The sequence below is a fragment of the Corvus cornix genome, chromosome 2, assembly GCF_000738735.6.
Source record: "Corvus cornix cornix isolate S_Up_H32 chromosome 2, ASM73873v5, whole genome shotgun sequence".
NCBI lineage: Eukaryota > Metazoa > Chordata > Aves > Passeriformes > Corvidae > Corvus > Corvus cornix.
Window position 1 is genome coordinate 52,481,370 of NC_046333.1, and position 21,959 is coordinate 52,503,328.

General features: G+C 36.8%; 1 protein-coding gene across 5 annotated transcripts in view; it reads right to left on the reverse strand.

Annotated features, from left to right (window-relative positions):
* PHF14 (PHD finger protein 14) overlaps positions 1–21,959 on the reverse strand; it is a 164,521-nt gene that overhangs the window by 105,136 nt on the left and 37,426 nt on the right. For all 5 annotated transcript variants that reach the window (XM_039548156.1, XM_039548154.1, XM_039548155.1 and 2 more), the window contains exons 8-14: positions 21,002–21,148; positions 18,133–18,403; positions 17,470–17,576; positions 16,025–16,120; positions 14,376–14,479; positions 12,871–13,002; positions 4,466–4,634 (exon numbers count right to left, since the gene is read on the reverse strand). In XM_039548156.1, coding sequence (XP_039404090.1) covers positions 4,466–4,634; positions 12,871–13,002; positions 14,376–14,479; positions 16,025–16,120; positions 17,470–17,576; positions 18,133–18,403; positions 21,002–21,148 — 1,026 coding nt within the window. The remainder of the gene's footprint in view (positions 1–4,465; positions 4,635–12,870; positions 13,003–14,375; positions 14,480–16,024; positions 16,121–17,469; positions 17,577–18,132; positions 18,404–21,001; positions 21,149–21,959) is intronic.

Here is a 21,959-nt window from a genome sequence, read left to right on the forward strand (position 1 = left end):
AATACAGCCGTCATATAACAAAATTAAGTATAAAGACCTAATGTCTTGTTTATTTACATTCATTTATAATTTGTACAGACTCTGGCTCAGAGTAAAAGTATGGTATGTTTAAATTCACCCTCATATATCCACTTACATGGTCTTAGGAAGTTTAAAATCAGAAAAGTCTTCTTGTAAACTTGTTACATTTTAATGTACAATATGATAGTTGCTGTCTCCAAAACAATGGAGTCCAAACAGCTGGACTTTCTCTCTGTCTTCCCAATTCTTTGAAACAGCTGCTCTACAATGCAGAAATGACATTGGCCTGTTACAGGTTGAGGATGGTCACCTCACAAACAAGGACACAGACAAGGCAGAGATGTTTAATGCTTTCTTTGCCTCTACCTTCAACAGCAACGATAGGCTAAGGGGTCCCAGTGCCCTCAGCTGGAAGACCATGGCTGTGAGAATGATAAATTCCCAGTCAACCCTGAATTTATGTGGGATTTACTGCTCCAGCTGGACCCCTTGAAGTCTGTGGGGCCTGATGGGATTGATCAGAGAATACTCAACTGTCTGATGTCATTACAAAACCTCTTTTGATGATTTTTGAGTGGTCCTGGGAATCCAAGAGGTCCCAGTTGACTGGAAGCTGGCAAATGTCCCAGTTTTCAAGAAGGGCAACGGGGACCCTGGAAACTACAGGCCTGTCAGTCTCACTTCAGTGAGAGGTAAAATCATGGAGAAGATTATTCTGGGAGATACTGAAAAACTCTTGAAGGACAACAAAGTCACCAATCAGAGCCATCATAGCTTCATGAGGGGAAAGTCCATCTTGTCAAACTTGATTTCCTTAGGTTATAGTGAATAGGGTGACATCAGACTGGCAACCTGTCACTACTGGGGTTCTGCAGCACTCCATACTAGGCCCAATTTTCTTCAACATCTTCATAAACCACTCGGACACAGGACCTGAAGATACACTAAGTAGGTTTGCCAATGATACTAAATTGTGAGGAGCTGCTGACTCCCTGAAAGGCAGAGAGGCCCTGCAAAGGTCCTAAATGAGACGGCTGGGAAATCACCAATAGTATCAAGCTTAACAAGGGCAGGTGCCAGAATGTGCAGGTGGGATGATGCAACCCTCAGTGCATGGACAGACTGGGGAATGAGAGGCTGGAGAGCAGTACCACAGAAAGGAACATGGGAGTCCTGGTCGATGGGAGGTTGAACATGAGTCAGCAGTGCCCTGGCACCCAGGAGGGCCAACCATGTCCTGGGAGGCATCAGGGACAGCATCGCCAGCTGAGCAAGGGAGGGGATTGTCCCACTCTGCTCTGCACTGGGGCGGCCTCACCTTGAATATTGTGTTCAGTTTAGGGTGCCACAATGTGAAAAAGATATAAAGCTATTACAGCTATTGTATCTGAACTCAGAAAGAGTTCAAAGGAGGACTATAAAGATGGTGAAGCACCTAGAGGGAAAGACATGCAAGGAGTGGCTAGTTCAGCCTGGAGAAGAGGAGACTGAGGGGAGACCTCATTGCAGTCTCCAGCCTCCTCATGAGGGGAAGAGGAGGGGCAGGCACTGATCTCTTCTCTCTGGTGACCAGTGACACAACCTGAGGGAATGGCCTGATATTGCATCAGGGGAGGTTTAGGTTGGATATCAGGAAAAGGTTTTTCACTCAGAGGGTGGTTGGGCACTGGAACAGGATCCCCAGGGAAGTGGTCACAGCACCAAGGCTTGCAGAGTTCAAGAAGCATTTGGACAATGCTCTCAGGCACATGGTATGGTTCTTGGAGGTGTCCCATGCAGGGCCAGGAGTTGGACTTCAGTGATCCTTGTGGGCCCCTTCCAACTCAGAATATTCTGTGACTCTACGATTCTATATAAATATGCAGTGAAATATTTGAAAGCTAAGAGATAGAAATACTAGAGAGCACTCACAGGGTTCTTTAAAAAGCTTATGTAGCTTTTTATAAAACACTTATATGGTGTTTTATAAAACACTGTCCTGGCACACAATTAATGCGGAGAATTGTACAAGGAAGAAGCATTATCCTGACTGAATAACCTACTTCAGTGTTAGTTCCCTCACACTTCCAAATTACAGAAGGAAACTGAGTCTCCAATGTCATGTAGAAGCTGTGAACACTAGTGTGCTCCAATTGTCACAGGTCTCTGGACATTCTGGTTTTGTCTGGGATAGAGTTAATTTTCTTCTGAGTAGCTGGTATAGTGCTGTGGTTTTTGGACTTCGTATGAGAATCACAGAATATTCTGAGTGGGAAGGGACGCACAACGATCATCAAAGTCCAGCTCTCAAGTGAATGGCCCATACAAGGATCAAACCCACAATCCTGGCATTATTAGCACCATGCTCTGACCAACTGAGCTAATCTGGCCTAATGCAGATAGAATAATGCTGGTAACACACAGATGTTTTGGCTGTTGCTAAGTTATGCATACTTCAAATCAAGGACTTTTCGGTGTCTCATGCTCTGCCAGGGAGGAGCTGCATAAAAAGCTGGGAGGGAGCTGACCAAACTGGCCAAAGGGATATTCCACACCATAGAACATATACTAGGGGAGTTACCCAGAAGGAGGCCAATCAGTCAGTGGTTGATGCTCCTCTTTGACAGAGAAGCCCTGCCCACAAGGCAGCAAAGACGCTATCTTGCAAATCTGTATGTTGTACAAAAGTAGAGAACTGGAGAGAACTGAAAGAGAGACTGAAAATTCAAGCAAAAGAACAAAATCTTTCTTAGACTGGCAGCAGTGATTTTTCCACAGTGCAGTGCCATACAGTGACACAACACATCAGTCCGCTGAAAATCAATTAATTCTGTATTACATACTACAATGTGTATAGATTTGATTTGGCACATGAGGTGCCAAATCACCAATGTAGCACCAGTTCAGCACATCACAGCATCATGGCATGAGGGGAACACTTCAGAGCAATCAGACTTCTCTCCATTTTGCACAGAAGAACCTTGGCAGTTATTACATGAGCTTTAGAACAAACCAGTCTTGCATTCCTATTGATTTCTGAACAATGCCTTATACCACTCCTTTTTTCATTACAACTACGAAGGTCTTTCCTGCAATAATTTCAGTTCTCTTTAGTCGCAGAATCATGATTCTCCACACCCTAATAGCACTACATTAGGTATAAAAAGAGAGAAGAGAAAGAAAGAAGAAACAGGAGAAATGAGAGACAAAGAGTTCAGTAAGCAGAACACCAGGTAAGTCTTCTTTCTGTATGAATAACAGCATAACAACAGTAAGTTCAACCTACCCAGGCAGCTGTAAGATTCTACAAGCTCTTAAGCAGAAGGAAGAATGGTACTTTCCCTCAACAAGGAAAAGAAAGAAGTAGTAGTTTCTCAAAATTTAATTTTGGATTTCTCACACTCCTCATAGTTTGAGCTAAATTCATCAGCTTGGCTTGAGTCATTCTTAAAGTTCTGAGTCACAGACCAGGAAAGGGAAGCCATTAGGTAAATCAAAGCTGTGGCCCAAAATTAAAGCAAACATTTAACATTGGGTCAGGAAAATACTTGCTTAATTCTATCAGTATATGTTAAGTATGGTATGTGCTAGTATAATCATAAAATGTCTGGAAAGCTTTGTGAAGAAAATAAAGTTGTGCTGCATGAGAGATGAAGTTTATTTAACTACAATGTGAGACATTGTAAGTATTTCTTGATAATAAGGAATATATTGGAAGATGAACCACTTACGTCTGAAGGGATATGGGAACACTACTCATCCCGTAAACTGGACCTAAATGCCCTTTGATATTTTTATGTACTTTTTATAGGTGATATGACACATCACACATGAAAAGCCTTGTTTTATGAATAAGTAAGAGAGCCAAATTTAAGTAAAAGTGCACAGTGATTAATAAAAAAATTCTACTTTCAAAGGAAGGAAAGATGCCAAATATTTCATCAGTACAGAAAGCATGAGCTTTTGCTTGTCTTCTCAAAATTCTATCAACCAAGAAAGTTTAAGAAAACATACAATGACTAGTAAGACTAGGAAGGCAAACAAACTGAAATAACAGGGTGCTGTGATGGTCACAAAATGTGCAGTTAGTCAGCAGGTTGCCTGTAGATAAGGAAATGACTAATTACTTTACAGCTATAATTCAATATATTTAAATCTTCCCTAGTAAGTGTCCTTACTACTACAGCGAAGAAGAACTGTAAAGGCTAAGTTTAAGTGCAAACTGAATTTCTTCTTAAGCTTGTACAGCTCTTCAGTTAATTACCATGTTTCCCAGCTTTCTACTTTAGCAAAACTGTATTTACCACAACTAATAAAGCACTAAAATGAGAAAATGGAATAAGTAACAAAAACAGAACATCAATCTAACTGAAATAACTCAGTTCAAAATATCCACAATGTAAGTCATCTGAAACAATATTATTATGAATATGAGCCTCAAAACATCAGCTCCACCATCATTTACCGTGTTCCTGATTGGAATTTTCTTCGGTTCTGTAGGCACATCCTGAGGAACAAATTTCACTGGTTCCTTAATTTGCCTCCTTGATCTTTTGGTCCCATCTGGTAAGGTTTCCATGGCGATATCAGCCTCCATATCACTGCTACCTGCCTGGTCACACTCTGAGCATTGCCTGCAAAGTGGAAGATTTTCTTTTTAAGACTGCAGTCACACGAGCAGAAAAAGAAACATATTGAAGTGTTTGTGTTTAAGATAAATTCAAAAGTCGAGAAATCAAATGAACACCTAAAACGTACACTTTACGCAACCAAGCAAAACACAAGTAAGATGTTCTTATATTCCTGACAGTATTTAACTTTGAAAACCAAGATTTTGAAAGTAGGAATTAATCTTCAAGAAATATGCACCCTATTTAATCATTTTCATTCTACCACATCCTCATTTTTAAAGCTGCCCACTGATCTGTAATCTATTAATTACTGCTGCTGCAGTTTAATTACATTATTATTCAGTGGTTTGGATTGGAAGGGATCTTAAAGATCATCTCACTCCCACCCCCCTGCCATGGGCAGGGGCACCCTCCACTGGACAAGATTGTTAATCTTTACATTGACATGCTGCTGAATTCATTCTGATGAGAGCATGCTTTAGTGGCAGGGATTTGGAGGACATGTTTGTTATGAAAATTAATTTTAATATGTATTTCCTAAGGGAGTGGGTTTTAAATCTGAAAAAAATAGTTAGGAGAAAATTAAAAATACAGAAGCTAGAGACATATATTAACAAACTTTGAACACTAAATTGAAAAAAGTTTCTGAAAAAAGTACAAAATCACCATCAGAACTTCAAAATTGAACAGATGCTAAAGTAATGCTATTAATATGCTCCATAAAAGAACTAAGAAAATAGGAATTCATTAAGATATGTTTTTATTTGCAAAAAGTCATCTTATGCAAAGTCATAAATGCGGATGTTCATTAATGAAAACATAAAAATTATACTCACTGGTAAGAGTCAGTTTTAATTACTTCTCACACTACACTTCCAGTTCAAAACACTACAAGTCTATTCAAATGAATTCCAATCCACCACTGTTCTCCTATTAAACATGGTTTTTTTTAATAATACAAACTAAAAAAAAAAATCAACATTATGTTCTGCTATTAACTGGCATTAACAGGGATAATAAGCACATTAAAATTATCTAAACGATGGAGAAAATTTGCTTTGGATGGAGACAAAACAAAAAAAACATGTATTTAATTATTTGAGGTTAAATTTTAGTACACACTTATGACAAGAAGGCATATCCATCCTGTATAATCAAAAGCACAAAGTCAGATACACACGTTGTGTTTGAGTCCATTTCTTCCAATTTGCACGTTCAACAGGAATAGTTCTCCTGTGAAGTTCAGTGAGGGATAAAACAATATCAAGTCCATTAACCTTCCATGCTTTCTAATTCTTTCAGAGTAATCCAAGCAGTATAACCTCAGATCTCTCCTGGCTATACCAAAAGACACCAGGAGGCAACATGGTTTGCTAGACAGACCAGTGGCTACCAAGTCAGAATACAGGGAAACTAGTCATGGATTGGGTAACAGATCAGTGTAACCCTGACTAACTCAAGACCTTTCTCCTTTAACTTTTCCATATGTCAGTTTTAGATAATTCTGGCTACATTATAATGTTATGAAGGTTCATCATCTTTATCTCAAAAGCACTTAAGACCACTGTAAATAGGACACATGAAAGTACTTGGAATATTTGCTGGTCTAGAAAAGCAGAATAGGGTAGATTGCAGGAAAGGTAACAGTTTCTCCCCTCTCTCATGGAAGTATGGAGTCTTTATGAGTAGCCAAAACACAAGGAAGTCAGTTTACATACTTTTCAAACAGTTTTGGGCCAGCATACAAGAGTATATTTCTGTATTCTTCCTTCTTGTCCGGGTTACAGAGAAAAGGAGGATGGAGTTTTTAGCACTGTTTAATTCTGTACCACAGACATCATCACTGGGGGCGTGGGTTCGGCAGCATGAGCTGAGTGCCAGAAACTAAAAACTTGCCATCTTGATTGGATCTCTCCAGAGAGAAGGTGCTGGGATCAGTCAGCCCCAGCCCCCTCTCCACCACTGGTGGTCCCCTTTCCATTCCAAACCCCCACCTGAGCTGGCACAGCCAGACAGAGCCCAAAACCCTGTCTCCAGAGCTGGTGGTGTGGTGCCAGTGCCGGCCGTGGGGGACTGAGTAGAGCAACTGAGTAGGGCAAACGCTGCCAAACACAGCCGGGCGCAGCAGTCTGGAGAAACAGCGGGAAGCACAATGCCAGTGATCTGGCTTCTAAGTTTCATCCCAGTTCTTTGCTGGTTTCTTCAGACTGGGGCAAGGGAATGTTAAGCTGCAAGGGCTCTCCTCAGCTTAAAGCCTTTGTCCAGAGACCATACTGGCAGCACTATTTTTGGGAAACATTTTTGTTTGCTCCCGGGGGTGAATACCCTTTTGTGGGTAAAATACTCTCTCTCGTATACATTTTGCTATTAATACTGCTGTGGTTACTGATTTTAGTAAATCTCTCCCTATTGTTCCTCCATTATCAGAAAGGGTGGGGGAAAAAGGAGTAGCTTAATTGGAGTTTTGTTCCCTGCGCTTGTTAAAATGAGCACACTCCTCTTTACAAGCCTCGGTTTGCCACACACAGAGTACTTGTTAACACCTCTAGGCCTTAAGACACTAGAATACAGAAAAATATAAGGTATAATAGCTTTCACAATGCTACTTTGTACGGTCATATGTTTACATAAATTTGTGTATACACACACAAATACGTATTCACAAGCACTTAAGTAAATAAAGGCACACAGACCAAACTACTACTGCTTTAAGATTTTTGGAGAAAGGCACTCCAATGATGAAGCAGAGAGAAGCTTTAAGTAACAATATTCCCTCAAAATCTTGCATATCTGCTTAGCTAAAAGTTACTTTGAGATCTTTATTTTTATAGGATACATTGTCTTCAAGTCGTGCAACCCAAAGCTTTAAGGTGAATTTCTATTTGGTAAGCATCAGAGAGCACGGCCCTCCATAACACTGCAGCACCAGTCATGTCATTAATTTATGTACTGGAAAGCACAATTGAAAGTAATTACTATGATCTGCTTATGCAGATGTAACCAAGACCTATGAAAATGTTCAAAAATTCTATGATGAGCAGTTCTTATAATTCGTTTATTTTGCCCATTATTATGGCAAAAATATGCGCTATATATAAAGTAAAAAAAAAAAAGCTTCAATAACTAAAGAGCTGCACTAAAAATAAAGCTTTTATAAGAGAAACAAATAGTCATAGGGTTTTACAACAATATTTGGAATTGGGAACCAGTTTCTTGGATATACCACCCTGCATGTATGATTTAAATCATTCCTGTTTCTCTCTGTGTTATTACAAGGGAAAGACACCATATTTCTGCTACCTTTGTTCAGACAGTTCCACAGAAAATACCCATGCAGATCAGTAAAGTCCTGAATTTTCACTATTATCCTATTTAAATATATATAAGTGAAGCACTTTAACTTCAATGTTACTGAGGAAGACATGAAACATCTCAACCAAAAGATGAGGCACTGCATGCAAGTTCCTTAAATTTCGTTTTTAGGAACAAGCTTGCTCTGAAACAGGTTGTGCAAATGTGAGAGCAATCAAAATTACAAAAAAGGTAGATCTAGAAAAGAAAGGCAAAATCATACTATGATGGGGGTGAGGGTGTTGTGTGAATCACAGAACAAAACTTCACAAATATACCAAAGGTAAAGCAGGAAAGGAGTTATAAACATGAACTTACAAGCAGCCTCTTGATTTACCAGAATAGGCTCTACTATCATAGTCAACCATGTCTCATCATCCCTATTACAAAACAGACAAGCTTCAACTACAAAGCAGTTTGGCTATTAGCTCCCACAGAGCCACAGAAAAGCTGTTACAGACACACACTCCTCTGACTTGGAAACAATCTCCTTTCAGCTCTTCTTATAGTTTATTTCAACTTGGTTCTTGAATTTGAAGCACTCTTCCCATTCTGCTGTTTAATCCCAATATAGTCATAGAAAACAGCCTATCACTTCTGTTTGGCTATGCCACAGTCATGCTCACTTCATTTCAGCTCTTCAAGCACAAGCAGTGAACAGAGAACCTGTCACAGCAGGTCACCTTTAGAACTACTGAAACAATCTTCGACTACCTCTACATCAGCAAGCATTGCTATGCAACATAAACAAAATTACAGAAGAAATGGTGCCAAAGAATCAACTTTCAGCACACAGGTTTTGTTTTGCTTTTAGTCTGGACTTGCCTAATCTGACCCACAGAGAAAATCGGTAGCAGGCAATAATATGCCTACTTCTAAAATGTGCCTACTGCTAGAATTATTGGAAGTGTTTGTTCCATAAAGAAATCTCAGTACTGATTTGAAATCTTTTAATCATGCAGAAAGTCTTTGATTAAGCACTAACAACCTACAGAAGAAAAAAGAAATTGTGTGATTTTGTTGCGTTTTCAATCTAACTTGGTACAAGAATCAGAGATAACTTCCCATGTCACAAACATCTTATCAACTCAGTAGTAGTGAGTTGGGAAAGAGCGTATTTACATGGCTCAGCAAATACCACTACCATGCTTCCAGAAAACAGTTCTGTCCTCGGTATTTAAAAAGGAAAACTGTACAGTTACTTAGAGTGGGGCTTGTTTTCAATAAGGAAGATGCAGGTCTCATGGATATACTCTCTGACAAACCACCTCTCGCAATGTTTACAAAGAATTAAGCCACTTTGAGCTCAAGAAACATGGACCACAGCTTTAAGATGACACACTCTGGAGACAGAAGACAGTATATTTGAACCAAATATAGTTGTCAAAAAGCTTCAAAGAGCACCTTACAGAGTGTGAAGTTACAGAGCGTAACAAAAAAAATTGCCATTTGCAATGACCCAAACATCCTTCAATTAGGACAAGTTACAAAACATAAAAATACGTATGTCACATTCCACTCATGTTTATGTAAGTTAATAATTTTATATCAGTATCCAGTGACCCAGGATGAAAAAACATTTGAAGAGGTGCTGGATCAGTACTGAATGAATGAGGCCAGGACTATGAATGAATATCCAGATACTGCATGAATGTTCATGGGACTACTGGTCAGGAATTCTACAGCTCATACTGTCCTGTGGCCAGTACTCCCTACAGCAGTCACCACTAAAATAACTTGGCCTTCTAAAACAAAAATAAAAACAACCAAGCATAATACAACCATTAGTCCTTGTTTTGTCCATCTCAGTTCCTAGTATTTCATATGCTACCAGAAGTTATCACTGTCTGTCAGCAATCTCATTCCAGTAGAAAGAGCTAATCCTTGTTGGTACCTCCCAAGTATTTTTTTTAAAGAAAATGTCAATATTTTACAATTAGATTCATTATATAGTCTGCCAACACTTGTGCATTGCCTTAGTACCAGTTAAGATCATTCTCTACCAGGAAAATGCACAGTTCCCAGTCCATCCAGAATGGCCAGGAGCATAAAAGCACACAAGTTGCCAGCAAGAATGATAAGACTTAGTATTATGATAACATGTGATTCAAAATGATATTCAACTGTTTAATCAATAGGATTTCTAGGAAACCGAGAATTTCAAATTTTTAAATGAAAGTAAACCACAGCATTTCTGTGTATGGTTAAAACTCCTGATCTAGGAGTTGGACTCGACTCTTTGAACTCAGGATATTTTATGCTTCTACTTTGAAAGCACAGCATCAAAACAGGCATAAATTAATGCTTTAATGTATTATTACATAAAATAGTTCCTATGCTCTTCATCTCAAATCCATTTGAAATGAGGACAGGCTTTGAACCTACTTGGTACAAACTGATGTGTAAGATGTTGTAACTGTTACCTTGAAGAAAACTGTCAGGCCTCCAAACAAGGAAACTTCTTAGTGTTAAGTGTTTTAAACCAGTTAAACTAGTAAGCTGTGAAACACCGGTGCTCACCAGGTCTAGAGTCTTACTATGATTTTGCTAAGACTAAAACTGTTAACTCATTTTAAATTTTAGAAACACTGAGATAACAAAATATAATTTGTGCTTTCTTTAACAATTTAGCTTTTAAATACACAATATATTTAATTCTTTTCTCTTACTATTAACATATAATACTGGATTTAATTTAACAATTTCAAAACCCTTTTTGGTAAACTGTAATTTAAATTATTAAATGCTGAGCATGAAACAGACAAAAAGTATAACTATACCTATGTAGCATCACACACATAACCTGAATCACCTGACATCCTCAAACACAATAAAAAGGATGAAATTTATGGAATAAATTCATGTTAAAATATTCATTGTTTAAACAAACATATACTGGTAAAGTACATGACTGCAATCATCAAAACTTTGGCAAGGGCTCAAGTTAGCTATTCTGAGTAAATTATTAGCAATGATAATGGAATAGAAGAAAAACCCAAACAATCATTTTTAATTGTTTCTTGATTATTATTTTAAAAGAGAACTAAACTCAGTGTTTTTAACCACTCACAAATGAAGTCTTTCAACCTGCCTAGTGTTTCAAGGAATTTCCTACTATACCAATTTTCTTTTATCTTTTTGCTAAGTTCCTATTATATCCTATACAAATATCTAAAAAGTACATGGCCCCCATCTAAAAAAAATGCACTTTTATTCATATCTTAATCAAAAGAGAAAAACTGTATTCAAAACAGCAGGGGAGGAAAAACCTGCTGAACTCGAACTTGGATTAAGGGTCTGTTCTGTATGCTCTCTACTGATCCTGAAAAGAATACATAAAGGAATGTTCAATGATGAAAAGGATGCAATCAATGAAGCTCAATTTGTCTGCTATCATCTCACACCCCAGAATATGCCTGAGCTAATTAGAAGTAAAAGCCAAGTTTGTGATCTGAGATATCACTGAAGCATGAAATTCACAACAAAGATAAGTTATAGCTTTGAAATGAAAGAGCTTTACTACCTAACCTGACCTATCTTGCCTTTAACAGCTACTGGGAATTATAGTCTTACATCTATTGGACTGATAGCTTTTAGTGAGCCTTTTCAACTTTGTTAAAAGCAGAACAAAAATCAAATCCCCTGTGCAAATGAAGAAGCTATCTAAAAATTAAAAAAAAAAAAAGCTTCCACGTAAAATAACTACTTGGCAAATTTGACAAAAGAGATCTAAAGTCTCACATCACACACTACATTAAATAATTAAAGGAATATTAGGTTCAGGAAAGTATTAGTGATGGTGAAAACCTTTTTGAGACTTTCATCTTTAAAAAAAAATCTCTATTAATTTACTAAGGAAATTTATTGAGGTAAATACAGGTTTTGTCACATTAAGATATAAAAAAGAGAGGCCTCCCATTTTATGTACTGGCCATCTTGTTCTGCACACAGTCTTCAAAACTAACCAAAGAGATGGCTGAAGTAAATGTTTTATGCAAGTTCTTTAAGAACAAAAATTTAGAGATATATGAAGAAAAACAGAAGATAATCTTTTTCTATTAAAATAGTTTTACTGTATTTTTAGAAGCAATTCTTATACTATTCTGATTTGGTACCTTAACATTCAGACAAGGTGATGAATGACTCCTTGAGATGCTGTACACTAACCTCTTGCCAGCTACAAACTGTTTCTGAGTTTGTTCTAACACATTTCAGAGCAGTTTAAACATGGAGGTTGCTAACACTACAGAGCAGAGCAAGCTAATTTTATGACAGTTTGGAAATCAGCATTTTTGCCACCTTACCATTTCTCCATTGTACCACTTAGCTTTTGTTCTGCTCTGCAGGCATGAAAGAACTTTAATTCATGGAAATGTAACTGCAGTAAGTACAGTTATGAACATACTTCTGCCATTGTACATTTGAGTCATAAGACAGCAGTAAACCCAACACTTCCCATTTTGCAAGAAACAGATCTATTACTTTTATTTAAAAATATTACAAGTATTTGCCTGAAAATCCAGACAGAGAGTTGCTTATCTGAGTCCTAACATAAACAGAAAACCGAGTCTTCCATTTCCCAAAAGTATTCACCTATAATTTGCTACCACTATTATATTGCAGCAATAACAATCGCAAATGAACTCAAAACCCAACCAAAATTACAACTATAACCTATTTTTACATAGTGGCTAATAATGAGAAAATCTTTACAACTTTTTTTTTTTTTAACCTTGAAACATCACTGCTAATAACCTGAAAATAAAAAATTTCTGTTCAAACTGCATTAAAGCAATGTCTAATCCACTCAGAATTTTCAAATCTATTCATATTTACATCCTACTTTAAGTACAGAGACAGCACAAGAACACATCAACTGCATTCTTACCAGTAACTGTTCTTGGTCTTCCTTGGCATCCTTGTAAGAGGTGGATCCAGGCAACCAAGATGATAATGGAGTTTACAAGTGTCACACAGCAGCAGTAGGTGTTGATCATGGTTCTTCTTGCAAATTCCACAACTTTTCATGTACGTAGCAGAAAAGCATTATAATTACATATTCATAAAGAATAAACAATACACCCCAGCACACTCCCCAGTTTCAATACAAACATGTGGCAACTTCAAACTGATGTATCATTTACGTGCATAATTACTTTTTGAAGTAATTGTGGAGTAATTTTGGAAGGGTTTAAGGAGCTTCTATCTAAGTCCAATAAAAGCATAAAAGGCTCCTAATAAGATTTAGCAAAAAATGGCTTTCAATTTAAATTTTTGAGGGCTTCTAACAAGTTAGTAATCACTCAATACTTCAGCAAAATGTACCAGTAGCAAGTGGAAAAAAAATACAACAAATACGTAAACAGAAAATTATACTGCTAATATCATTCTGAACAATCAATCATACACTTATTAATTACCCTGAAATAGGTCTGTGCTGCTATTACGCTGGGCAATGTAACTCATCAGAAATTATATCTCCTTTTTATTATTATTTTAGTGGAATTGAAATCTTAGTTATTTTGAAAAGATAGGTGTTCACTGATTGCACTATAACACGGAACTGAGTGCATTTGAATGAAACAAAACTAGTGAAGCATGACTCCAATTATCTGTGTACATCTAAATTGCCAAATCCTCAGATCACTGCCACGTTTTCAAGATTTCTACCTCTTGCAACACTAAAATTAACTTTTCCTTATGTAAATCATTCTCTTCAGTTAGCATGCTAGCTGGGCAAGACACTACTTGCTGTGGCTGGATGCCTGGCTGCTGCTCTCTAGATAAACAACAGACCATGTCACTTCTCAGCTGTGGTGAGAAAAAAAGATCCTAGATGATGTGTTTTGCATCTGGGATTCTAGTTTATGTCCCACTATTAGGCTTAATAAAAACCCAGTCAGTAGCTTCACAGCTTACAGAAGAGGGGAAAAGGTGGAACTATGTATGACAGAGTAAGTGAATACATTTTATAACCTTGGGAGTTAATAAAAAGAGAAGTAGGGAAATTTAGCATGAGCAAAAAGTGAGAATTCTTATATGACAAGTGTTTTGTGCATAAAGGAATCGTGACTGAACAGCATCATCACTGTTCTCAAAATCATGCACTCAGAGGACTGCATTCAAAGAACAAAGTGACCAGTTAGTTTTGACATCAAAAAAACTTCAGATGCAAGGAGTTAGCTTTGTCCTTAAAGCACTGCTGTCAAATTAGCAAAAACACCCAAGTTTTACTCATGTGTGGTAGGGTGAAGAATTGACCACTGTTCAACTTAGCATTCAAACGTACAGAAAACAGTAAAGCATTTTGTTAATTAAACACTGAAGCAAACAATTCTGAAACTGTAACTTGCTGGATACTGTTATCTATTCTGTCAAAGTTTAATTACTTGCCTATAAAGTACTGCCGGAAGTGTAGATGCCTTTTGTGTTCCTCCTTCCTTTTTACTTGGTTTCCTTTCCTTTGGAGCCCGTAAAATTGCTGGTATGTTCAATTTCTATTGGATTTGAACAAATGCAGTACACATGAGTCTTGACACTTTTAAAGAACATTCCACTAATCTCAATGCATGAAGAACGAGACACATAATAATGAGTGGGAAATTGCTTAGCTAGCTATTTTACAGACTACACATTTACTCCAATATGATTCTGTAATATAAAGTAATCTTAGAGAATTTTTTTCAATTCAGTAAGAAACACACGGAAAGACTGGCTTTTAGAATCTTTCTTCAAGCTTCCAATATAGGGATGGACAAGGATGCATTTCTCTAGGAAGCTGAAACAAGCAAAGGCAAATTCATGAAAGTGACAGAACACTGAGGCAGTTTATTTTCCCCAGCATTGCAGCTACACTGGTGCTCGACAGGTTAATTAGAAAAATTATCTTATTGGACCAAGCCCTTCACAAAGCAGACAAGACTCTCGTTGGGTTTCTACTATCTGCCGTATGCTGGCTTCTCAGACAGCAACCATCTATCAAAGTCATTTCTCAGCAGCCCCATGGGTCTGCATCTGTTCAACCAACTGGAAAAAAAATGTCATGCAAGCTGTGTAAATGAATTCTACTCAGCTTTTCATTCTTTTTTTTTTCAAATTTCGTAACATTTGCATCAGGAAATATCTCTGCAAATACTTACTCAAAGGAAGGAAAAATAATCTTGGTTTAAAAGATACGTTATGCAAGAATTCTTCTTTGCAAGTAGGAGAGGTAGGCAGACAAATAGAACTAGTAAAAGGTTGCATATCTTAGGAACTATTACTGCATAAAGAAAGTGTAAGGTTCGTTTTCTGAACAGCAGCACAAGCTCAGCAGTAACAAAGGGCATGCCAAAATTGTGAATAATTGTATTTCTGCATTTTCACAATGAACAGTTTCTTCAATATCAAATCATAACTGGAAATTATTGCAATCTCCCTCTCACATCCAAAATGTCCATTGACATTTAATACCTCTGACATAAAACATATATTGAAAACACTGCAAAAATCTACATTTCTCTTTTTTCCCATATCAGTGGGAACAAAGATAATTGCTGGCAACAGGAAGTAACCCAAATCTTCTGTTGTCCTAGATATTTATATTCATTTGATCAAAATATTCTCCTCTGTCTAGTTACACACCATTACGTAAATACTGCATTTAAAAGGATTTGTATCTTATAAAACCCATAAAGAGTTAACTTATCATTTGAAGCCTACAGTAACTAAAGACAACTGGAGACAAAAACAGTAGGATTAACTCATGCCTCATGCTGAGATTCATCACAAATGACAGGTCAATCACTTATACCAAATGAAAGAATTTTGCAAACAAGAACACTATTGCAACAACAAAATGAAGCTACACATTCCCAGTAGGTGGTTTGCAGAAGTCTAGGTACTTCAATCAGGAAGCATTATCCCCGAAGTAAAGCCTGGGTCTGATCAAATCAAATCAATTTATTCGGCCATAGAAGTGGCAGAGAGAAACAAAACGGCCTATTCTTGGAAAACCTGTTCTGCTGGTTTTTTCTGTAAAGGGGGGCAAGGAACCAACCAACCTGTCCAATGATTCTACCCAGCAGAGCCCAAATGCCTTGCCCTTCATTTCGCAGTTTTCCATTCATATTTTGTAGCTCTTCCAAGGACTCACACAGCTGAAAAGTTTAAAAAAAAAAAAAAAGGCAACAGGAATGAAAAGCCATTAACAGTAATTCAATAAAATTTACTCAACCTCTTACTTATCAAGGGTGCATTAGTTTATTGTGGGAATAGAAAAACAGTGAAACTGGTATCAATATAGCTGAGATCAGTACAACCATTCAGTAATTTAACAGAACTAAGACAAAAACCAGAGCAGCCACTTGTTTTGTAAAGACCTAAAGAATTTCAGCATGGATATAAGGTTTCATAAAGTCATATGGAAAGGAAAACTAAAATACAACAATATTTTCTATGTGTTGTCCATACAACATATATAATCTTGTAGGCAGCAAGATTATAGCACGCAAACATATAAATGAATTAAAACCTCTTTTGCCACACTCACAGAAAAAGAAAATTTGAAATTAAAGGATGCAAGCAAAAAAAAGGGGGTTTTTTTTCTCCTGGCACTAACTGTTAGGTTGTATATTTTGGGAGGTAACTATTAATTTGGTTAAAAGCCCCAGGCACAACTTCCTTTCCCTTTATCATCTTTGGGAAGTTCACAAGGATCTGCTGCTACATTTTCCATATGTTCTCACTTAAAACACACACCAAACAGTTTAGGAATTAGTAGCAACACCATTTTTTGTCATCATTAACTAACACTTAATAGGCCCCTGAATTCAGCAAGAATTGCAGCATGTCATCCGTCACAAAAGGTACAGTATATCAATGTTTCAAAATATTTAATTATTAAAATAAACATTCATTTGATAAAAATGCACAAAATTCTTTTTTAGTCATAATGATGAGTTAATAAAAAAATATATTAGCAACATTTTGGGGGAGCAATGCCATAATTTATGGGCATCAAATTTGTTATACCCTAAAAAGCATGCAGAGGACACTATGGAGGTGTGAATACTGATAATTTCTGTCTAAAAAAATAGTCATTAAATCTAAGCCCAACTGAAGCTGTAGTTGACATAAATAAATAAATAAATAACAGTCTGAGTATCCTAGATTGCCAATTATCAAGCAGGGCTCCAAGTAGAGAATCATGCAGGTTCAAACAAGTCCATGTGCAATTTGTTAGCGGACCTCTCAGTGGGGTCAGTCAAAGAACTTGTGTCCAGTTGAAGTATCACATTTTAGAAATTGATACTACTTGTATGGGAGAAGAAAGACTACTGAGTATTTTTAAAAGAAGAAGTATGTTTTTAAATATTACTTTTAACAGATCAATAGTTTGCATCTTTCACTTTCATCCTAATCTTTTTCCAGGGAAAGAAAAATTCTATCAAAGTAAACAGCAGCAATACTAAAATGGTACAATGGTTTATCAGCCCATTTTTTTTACCTTATTATACTCCACATGAAGCTTTTCTTGCTCATTTTCTAACTTATCCTTGATATTCTTCTGTTCAGCCATATTCTCCTGGATTTGAATCATGCGCATATTTCTCTCTATTTAAAAGAAAATCACGTCATTTTCTGTTCTGGAATATACATTTTCAAGTTTTATGCACTAAAAAAAAAGTGAAGCAATCGAAAATGAAAAACCGTAACAATACAAAACTATGGCCTATAGGTTTATTACACAGAGTAGAATGAACAGTCAAAACATTTTTGTTTTGCTGCATAAATATTGTAGTTAAAATGATGAACTTTGATCAGGATCTAGCACACAGTCAAAAAGTCATGCTATTCCACATAGAAATGGAGGAGAATTTAAGGAAAAAATATTATACCAAAAGTTACTTACTCCCTTCTTAAAGACAGTTTAGTCTCCTCTTTATACTTGAAAGATTTTATTCTTTTCTGAAATGTCTTTAAAAAAAAAAACTTTGTGTACACAGAGACTCCAAGAAATAATACCTGACCTAAAATGAAGTCATAATCCACATTTATCTACTATAAACAATTAAATACAACGAAAATAAAAAAGCCAATTAAATAACATAGCACAATGCAGCAAAGTGGTACCTTTCCATTGAGAAAAATAAGGCATTTTCACCCTTACCAAGGTAATAATTCACAAAGTCAGCAGTGAGAGCTGGTTGTTTATGTTTTCTTCTTCCATCAACACTGGAACTCGTATCCGAAGTATCCACTGGAAAGATGTCTGTGCTGATTCCCATCAGTTCGGCTTTGCGCATAAGCTTGCGTATGGCCGAAGCACTGCTCGTGAGCGGCCGCGGCAGCTTCTCCCTGGGAACCCAGGCCTGTGGCCTGGTGGTGCGGGCCAGCTCCGCCTTGGCACGGTACTGCTGCAGCCTGGCATTGATGCGAGCCTGCAATGAAGAATTCCACAAATTAAACACATCAAGGAACAATTCAAAATTAGTTGTGAGTTGTAATTTGGAACACATCTGCATTTTGTTTTCATTTTAAAAGCTGCACAATCTAATCAAGGTCATTTTCACTCCAGAACTCCACATCTCAAAAAACAGACATTGCTACAGACATTCCATTTTACTTCAAAGCACACACACAAACGACACTATCCTTTCACTAGGTTTTGGAGCTATGTACACATTTCTTGATGAGATTTCCCTATTGATGAAAGCAACAGATGATTGCTGGCTTTGAGACAACCCCTTCTGATAACGATAATTTGACTGGACTGTGAAAACTCACTACTGGTAAAAGCTTTGGTTGCCCTACCACATATGCATTTAGATATACTTAAAATTGGTATCCATGTGAGCAAAAAAAAGTTGATGAAGAGCATTATTACCATATTTGACATACTTTTGTAAGAACTCCTTTCACAATGCCACTTCTCTTTATTAATGTTAAACTTGCTGATTATAATTTGTCAAAAACACAATCCAAACAGAAGTGAAGCAGACAAGAGAAGCTCACAATATATATTGCTGGTGACATCTGTATATTTGTGACCATCTGGGAGACCTACCCCAAAAGATCGCGCTATTACTGACAGTTGGAAAACACTGTCTTGAGGGAACTCTATGAAGTGGCAATTCTGGCAGAAAATGACATCAACATACAAACCTTCAGAGGCAAAACTCCAGCTGACTATCAGTTAGAAGCTGTTTACTTGCCTGCACAAAGAAGAAACTAAACTGATGTGACTGCCCCACCATATGGTGTGAGATACTCCTGAGACAAAAGCAAAAAGTGTGCATATACATACACACTGTGGTGAAGGAACATCTCTGACTTCAAACAGAATCATTGAAGGTAGTATTGCAGACAGTTTAACACATTATAGTACGGACTAGGTCTTGAACATTAGTGACCAAGAAACACAGGAAACATGGCTTACAGGTCAGCTCTGACCTCAGTGGCTTTTTTCTTGGAACCATAGCAGCAGGCAACAGGTCCACCTACAGCCACCACTGTTCAATACCAAAGCCACCAATAGTGAAAACACGTGGTTGTACAAAATGTATGCAAGTTATCATACCTATATCAAGGTGCCTATAACAATATGTCAAGTAACTCCACCTGCAGTTTTCAGCAGTCATTCTTTCAGTTTCCAAAAAAGTAATCCAAATAATTTAGATTAAAAAATTGCAAGGTCTTGGATGTGGGGAAAAGAGGAGGGAGAAAGGAAAATGCTGGGAACTTACCAGCATTATCAGCACTGAGTAACACATGCCTGAAAACAGAGCTAATAAGGCCTGTTGGATCCAAACTGATACTGCACAACCAGCACTTACCATTATCTTGGGTAGTACTCATTGTAATGCCTCCACTACACAGGTGCATTTCATATAACTCAGAGCTGAGTATATTCAGCAAGAAGTATTAAATCAGTTTTACATCAAGCTACATGAAATTCAATACCCCATAGAAATCTTGCACTCAAAATTCTTCTACAGTACGAGTTTGCTCATGCTCATTCTCAACAGCATAGGTCAGTTTAAATTAATATTCTCTTCTCCTGTTCAAAGATCTCTGAAGAACTAGAAAGGTAAGATTTTTTAAAATACGAAGTTTGACAATATGAAACTGTATTTCTTATCATTACACTATAATTCTCACTTCAGAAAAAAACCAGTCCTCTCCCATAAATGATTTCCACTATTTACAGCATCTGCTACTTGCTACAAATAAATTAGGCAAGTTTCGTTCAGGTAACAAGCTGCTTTTCTGCACAGGTGTGATTTTTCCATGGAATGCAGTTCAGTCTAAGCAGTGAAGCAAACTATGCTAGAAATTCCCTAAAGGACACACATTGAAGCATATGAAAGTATGCAGATTCCCTCAGAGGGATTGAAACCTTTACATCAACAGGACATTTATCAGTTGAGCTTATGCAGTAACTAACAGTTTTAAATGGATCTGCCACTAGACAGAGATACAGACTTGCCTAAGGCTTTCAGACAACGCCCACGCTGTAGCACAGACTCACTTCTTTGCATACATTATTTTTTTCCCTTGGAAATCTTTAGTATGAAAACACCTGGCACACAGAATTCCACTTAGACCTACAAAAATGGAAATTCAGAAATAGAAAAATGCCTGATTTTTTGTCTGTCTTTTTTTTCTTCAGAATCTTGAAGAAAATGTTAAAGAAAATCTATGGATTACAATGAAAAAGTAATTATCAATTTTTTGTCTCAAAACCTAAGTAATATTTTTCAATTCGGACAAGCATAGATATTAATATTTGATATTTATTGAAATATATATATGAGATATAACTATATAAGACATATATCTATATATATATACACACAGAGAATTGTTCTTAGAGACCAAACCCTACAAATAGTTCACTGTACTGTTAAATGACCATGCACTATCAATATATTACCCATTTAATTTCCTACAATAATTACATTTTTAGGTTCTCTTAATTTCTGTCTTGTTCAACATGGATGATTAATGCAGAGGCATTTGTGTCACGAATACAATACCTGAGCTTCTGGCGAAAGCTGCTTTTCTCTTTCCTGCAAGGACATTTTACAGTAAGATTGTAAAGCCAAGTAGTTCTTCCGCTTCCATTTTCTGTCTAACCTGTCCGCATGCTGTTTACAATAAGCAAAAAAAGGGTCAGCTATATCCTGTTTCAGAAAAAACAAAGGGGAAGGAACGAAAATAAAGTAAGACATAAAGTAAGGCCAAAGGGCTCTGAACAGCACAAACATTCTGGCAATCAGTTCCCATGTTCGAATGGACATGTTTTTAAAAACAACTAAAAAGTATGTTTCTAAATCAATTTTGTCACTTTGATGCCATCTACAATATAAGGTGTATGTTTTTAAATGCATTAACTATTTAACTCTCTACTAGTCAATATCTGCACTATATTTGCACTCCCAGGAAAAAAAATCCAGCAAAATAAATTCCTAAGTAAAAATCCCTTTAACATATAACATGCATTAACTTCTTGTTGATTCACTGTGCCTTATAAACTAAATCCTACAAGTGCAAAACAATTCTGAATACTATCAAAGGCAATATATTTGGTTTCTCTAATGTTTTTCCAACTGTTCTGGAGGCTATACCCTCACATGATTTATCATCTCTCAAATGATCTTTTTTTTTTCCATTTTTCATTCCACTGTATCTGCACATTATCATGGCTAGGTTTATAGCAACTTTTAGCACCTGCAAACTTTGTAAGCAGACTACAAATATGTGAGCCATGAGGAGACATCCTTTAAGAAACACATTCATTTTGTATTTTCAAAAGTGTACAAACAACATCATGAATCTACAGACTAAGAAAAACTTAAAGCAGTCTTCCTTCATAAAGTAATACAAATATTAATAAATTATCTGCCTATCAAATTTTCCTTCACTCCATCTATAAAATATAGACCAATAAAATTTACTCAGACTTTCCTTACAAGCACATTTTCTTTTAATTTA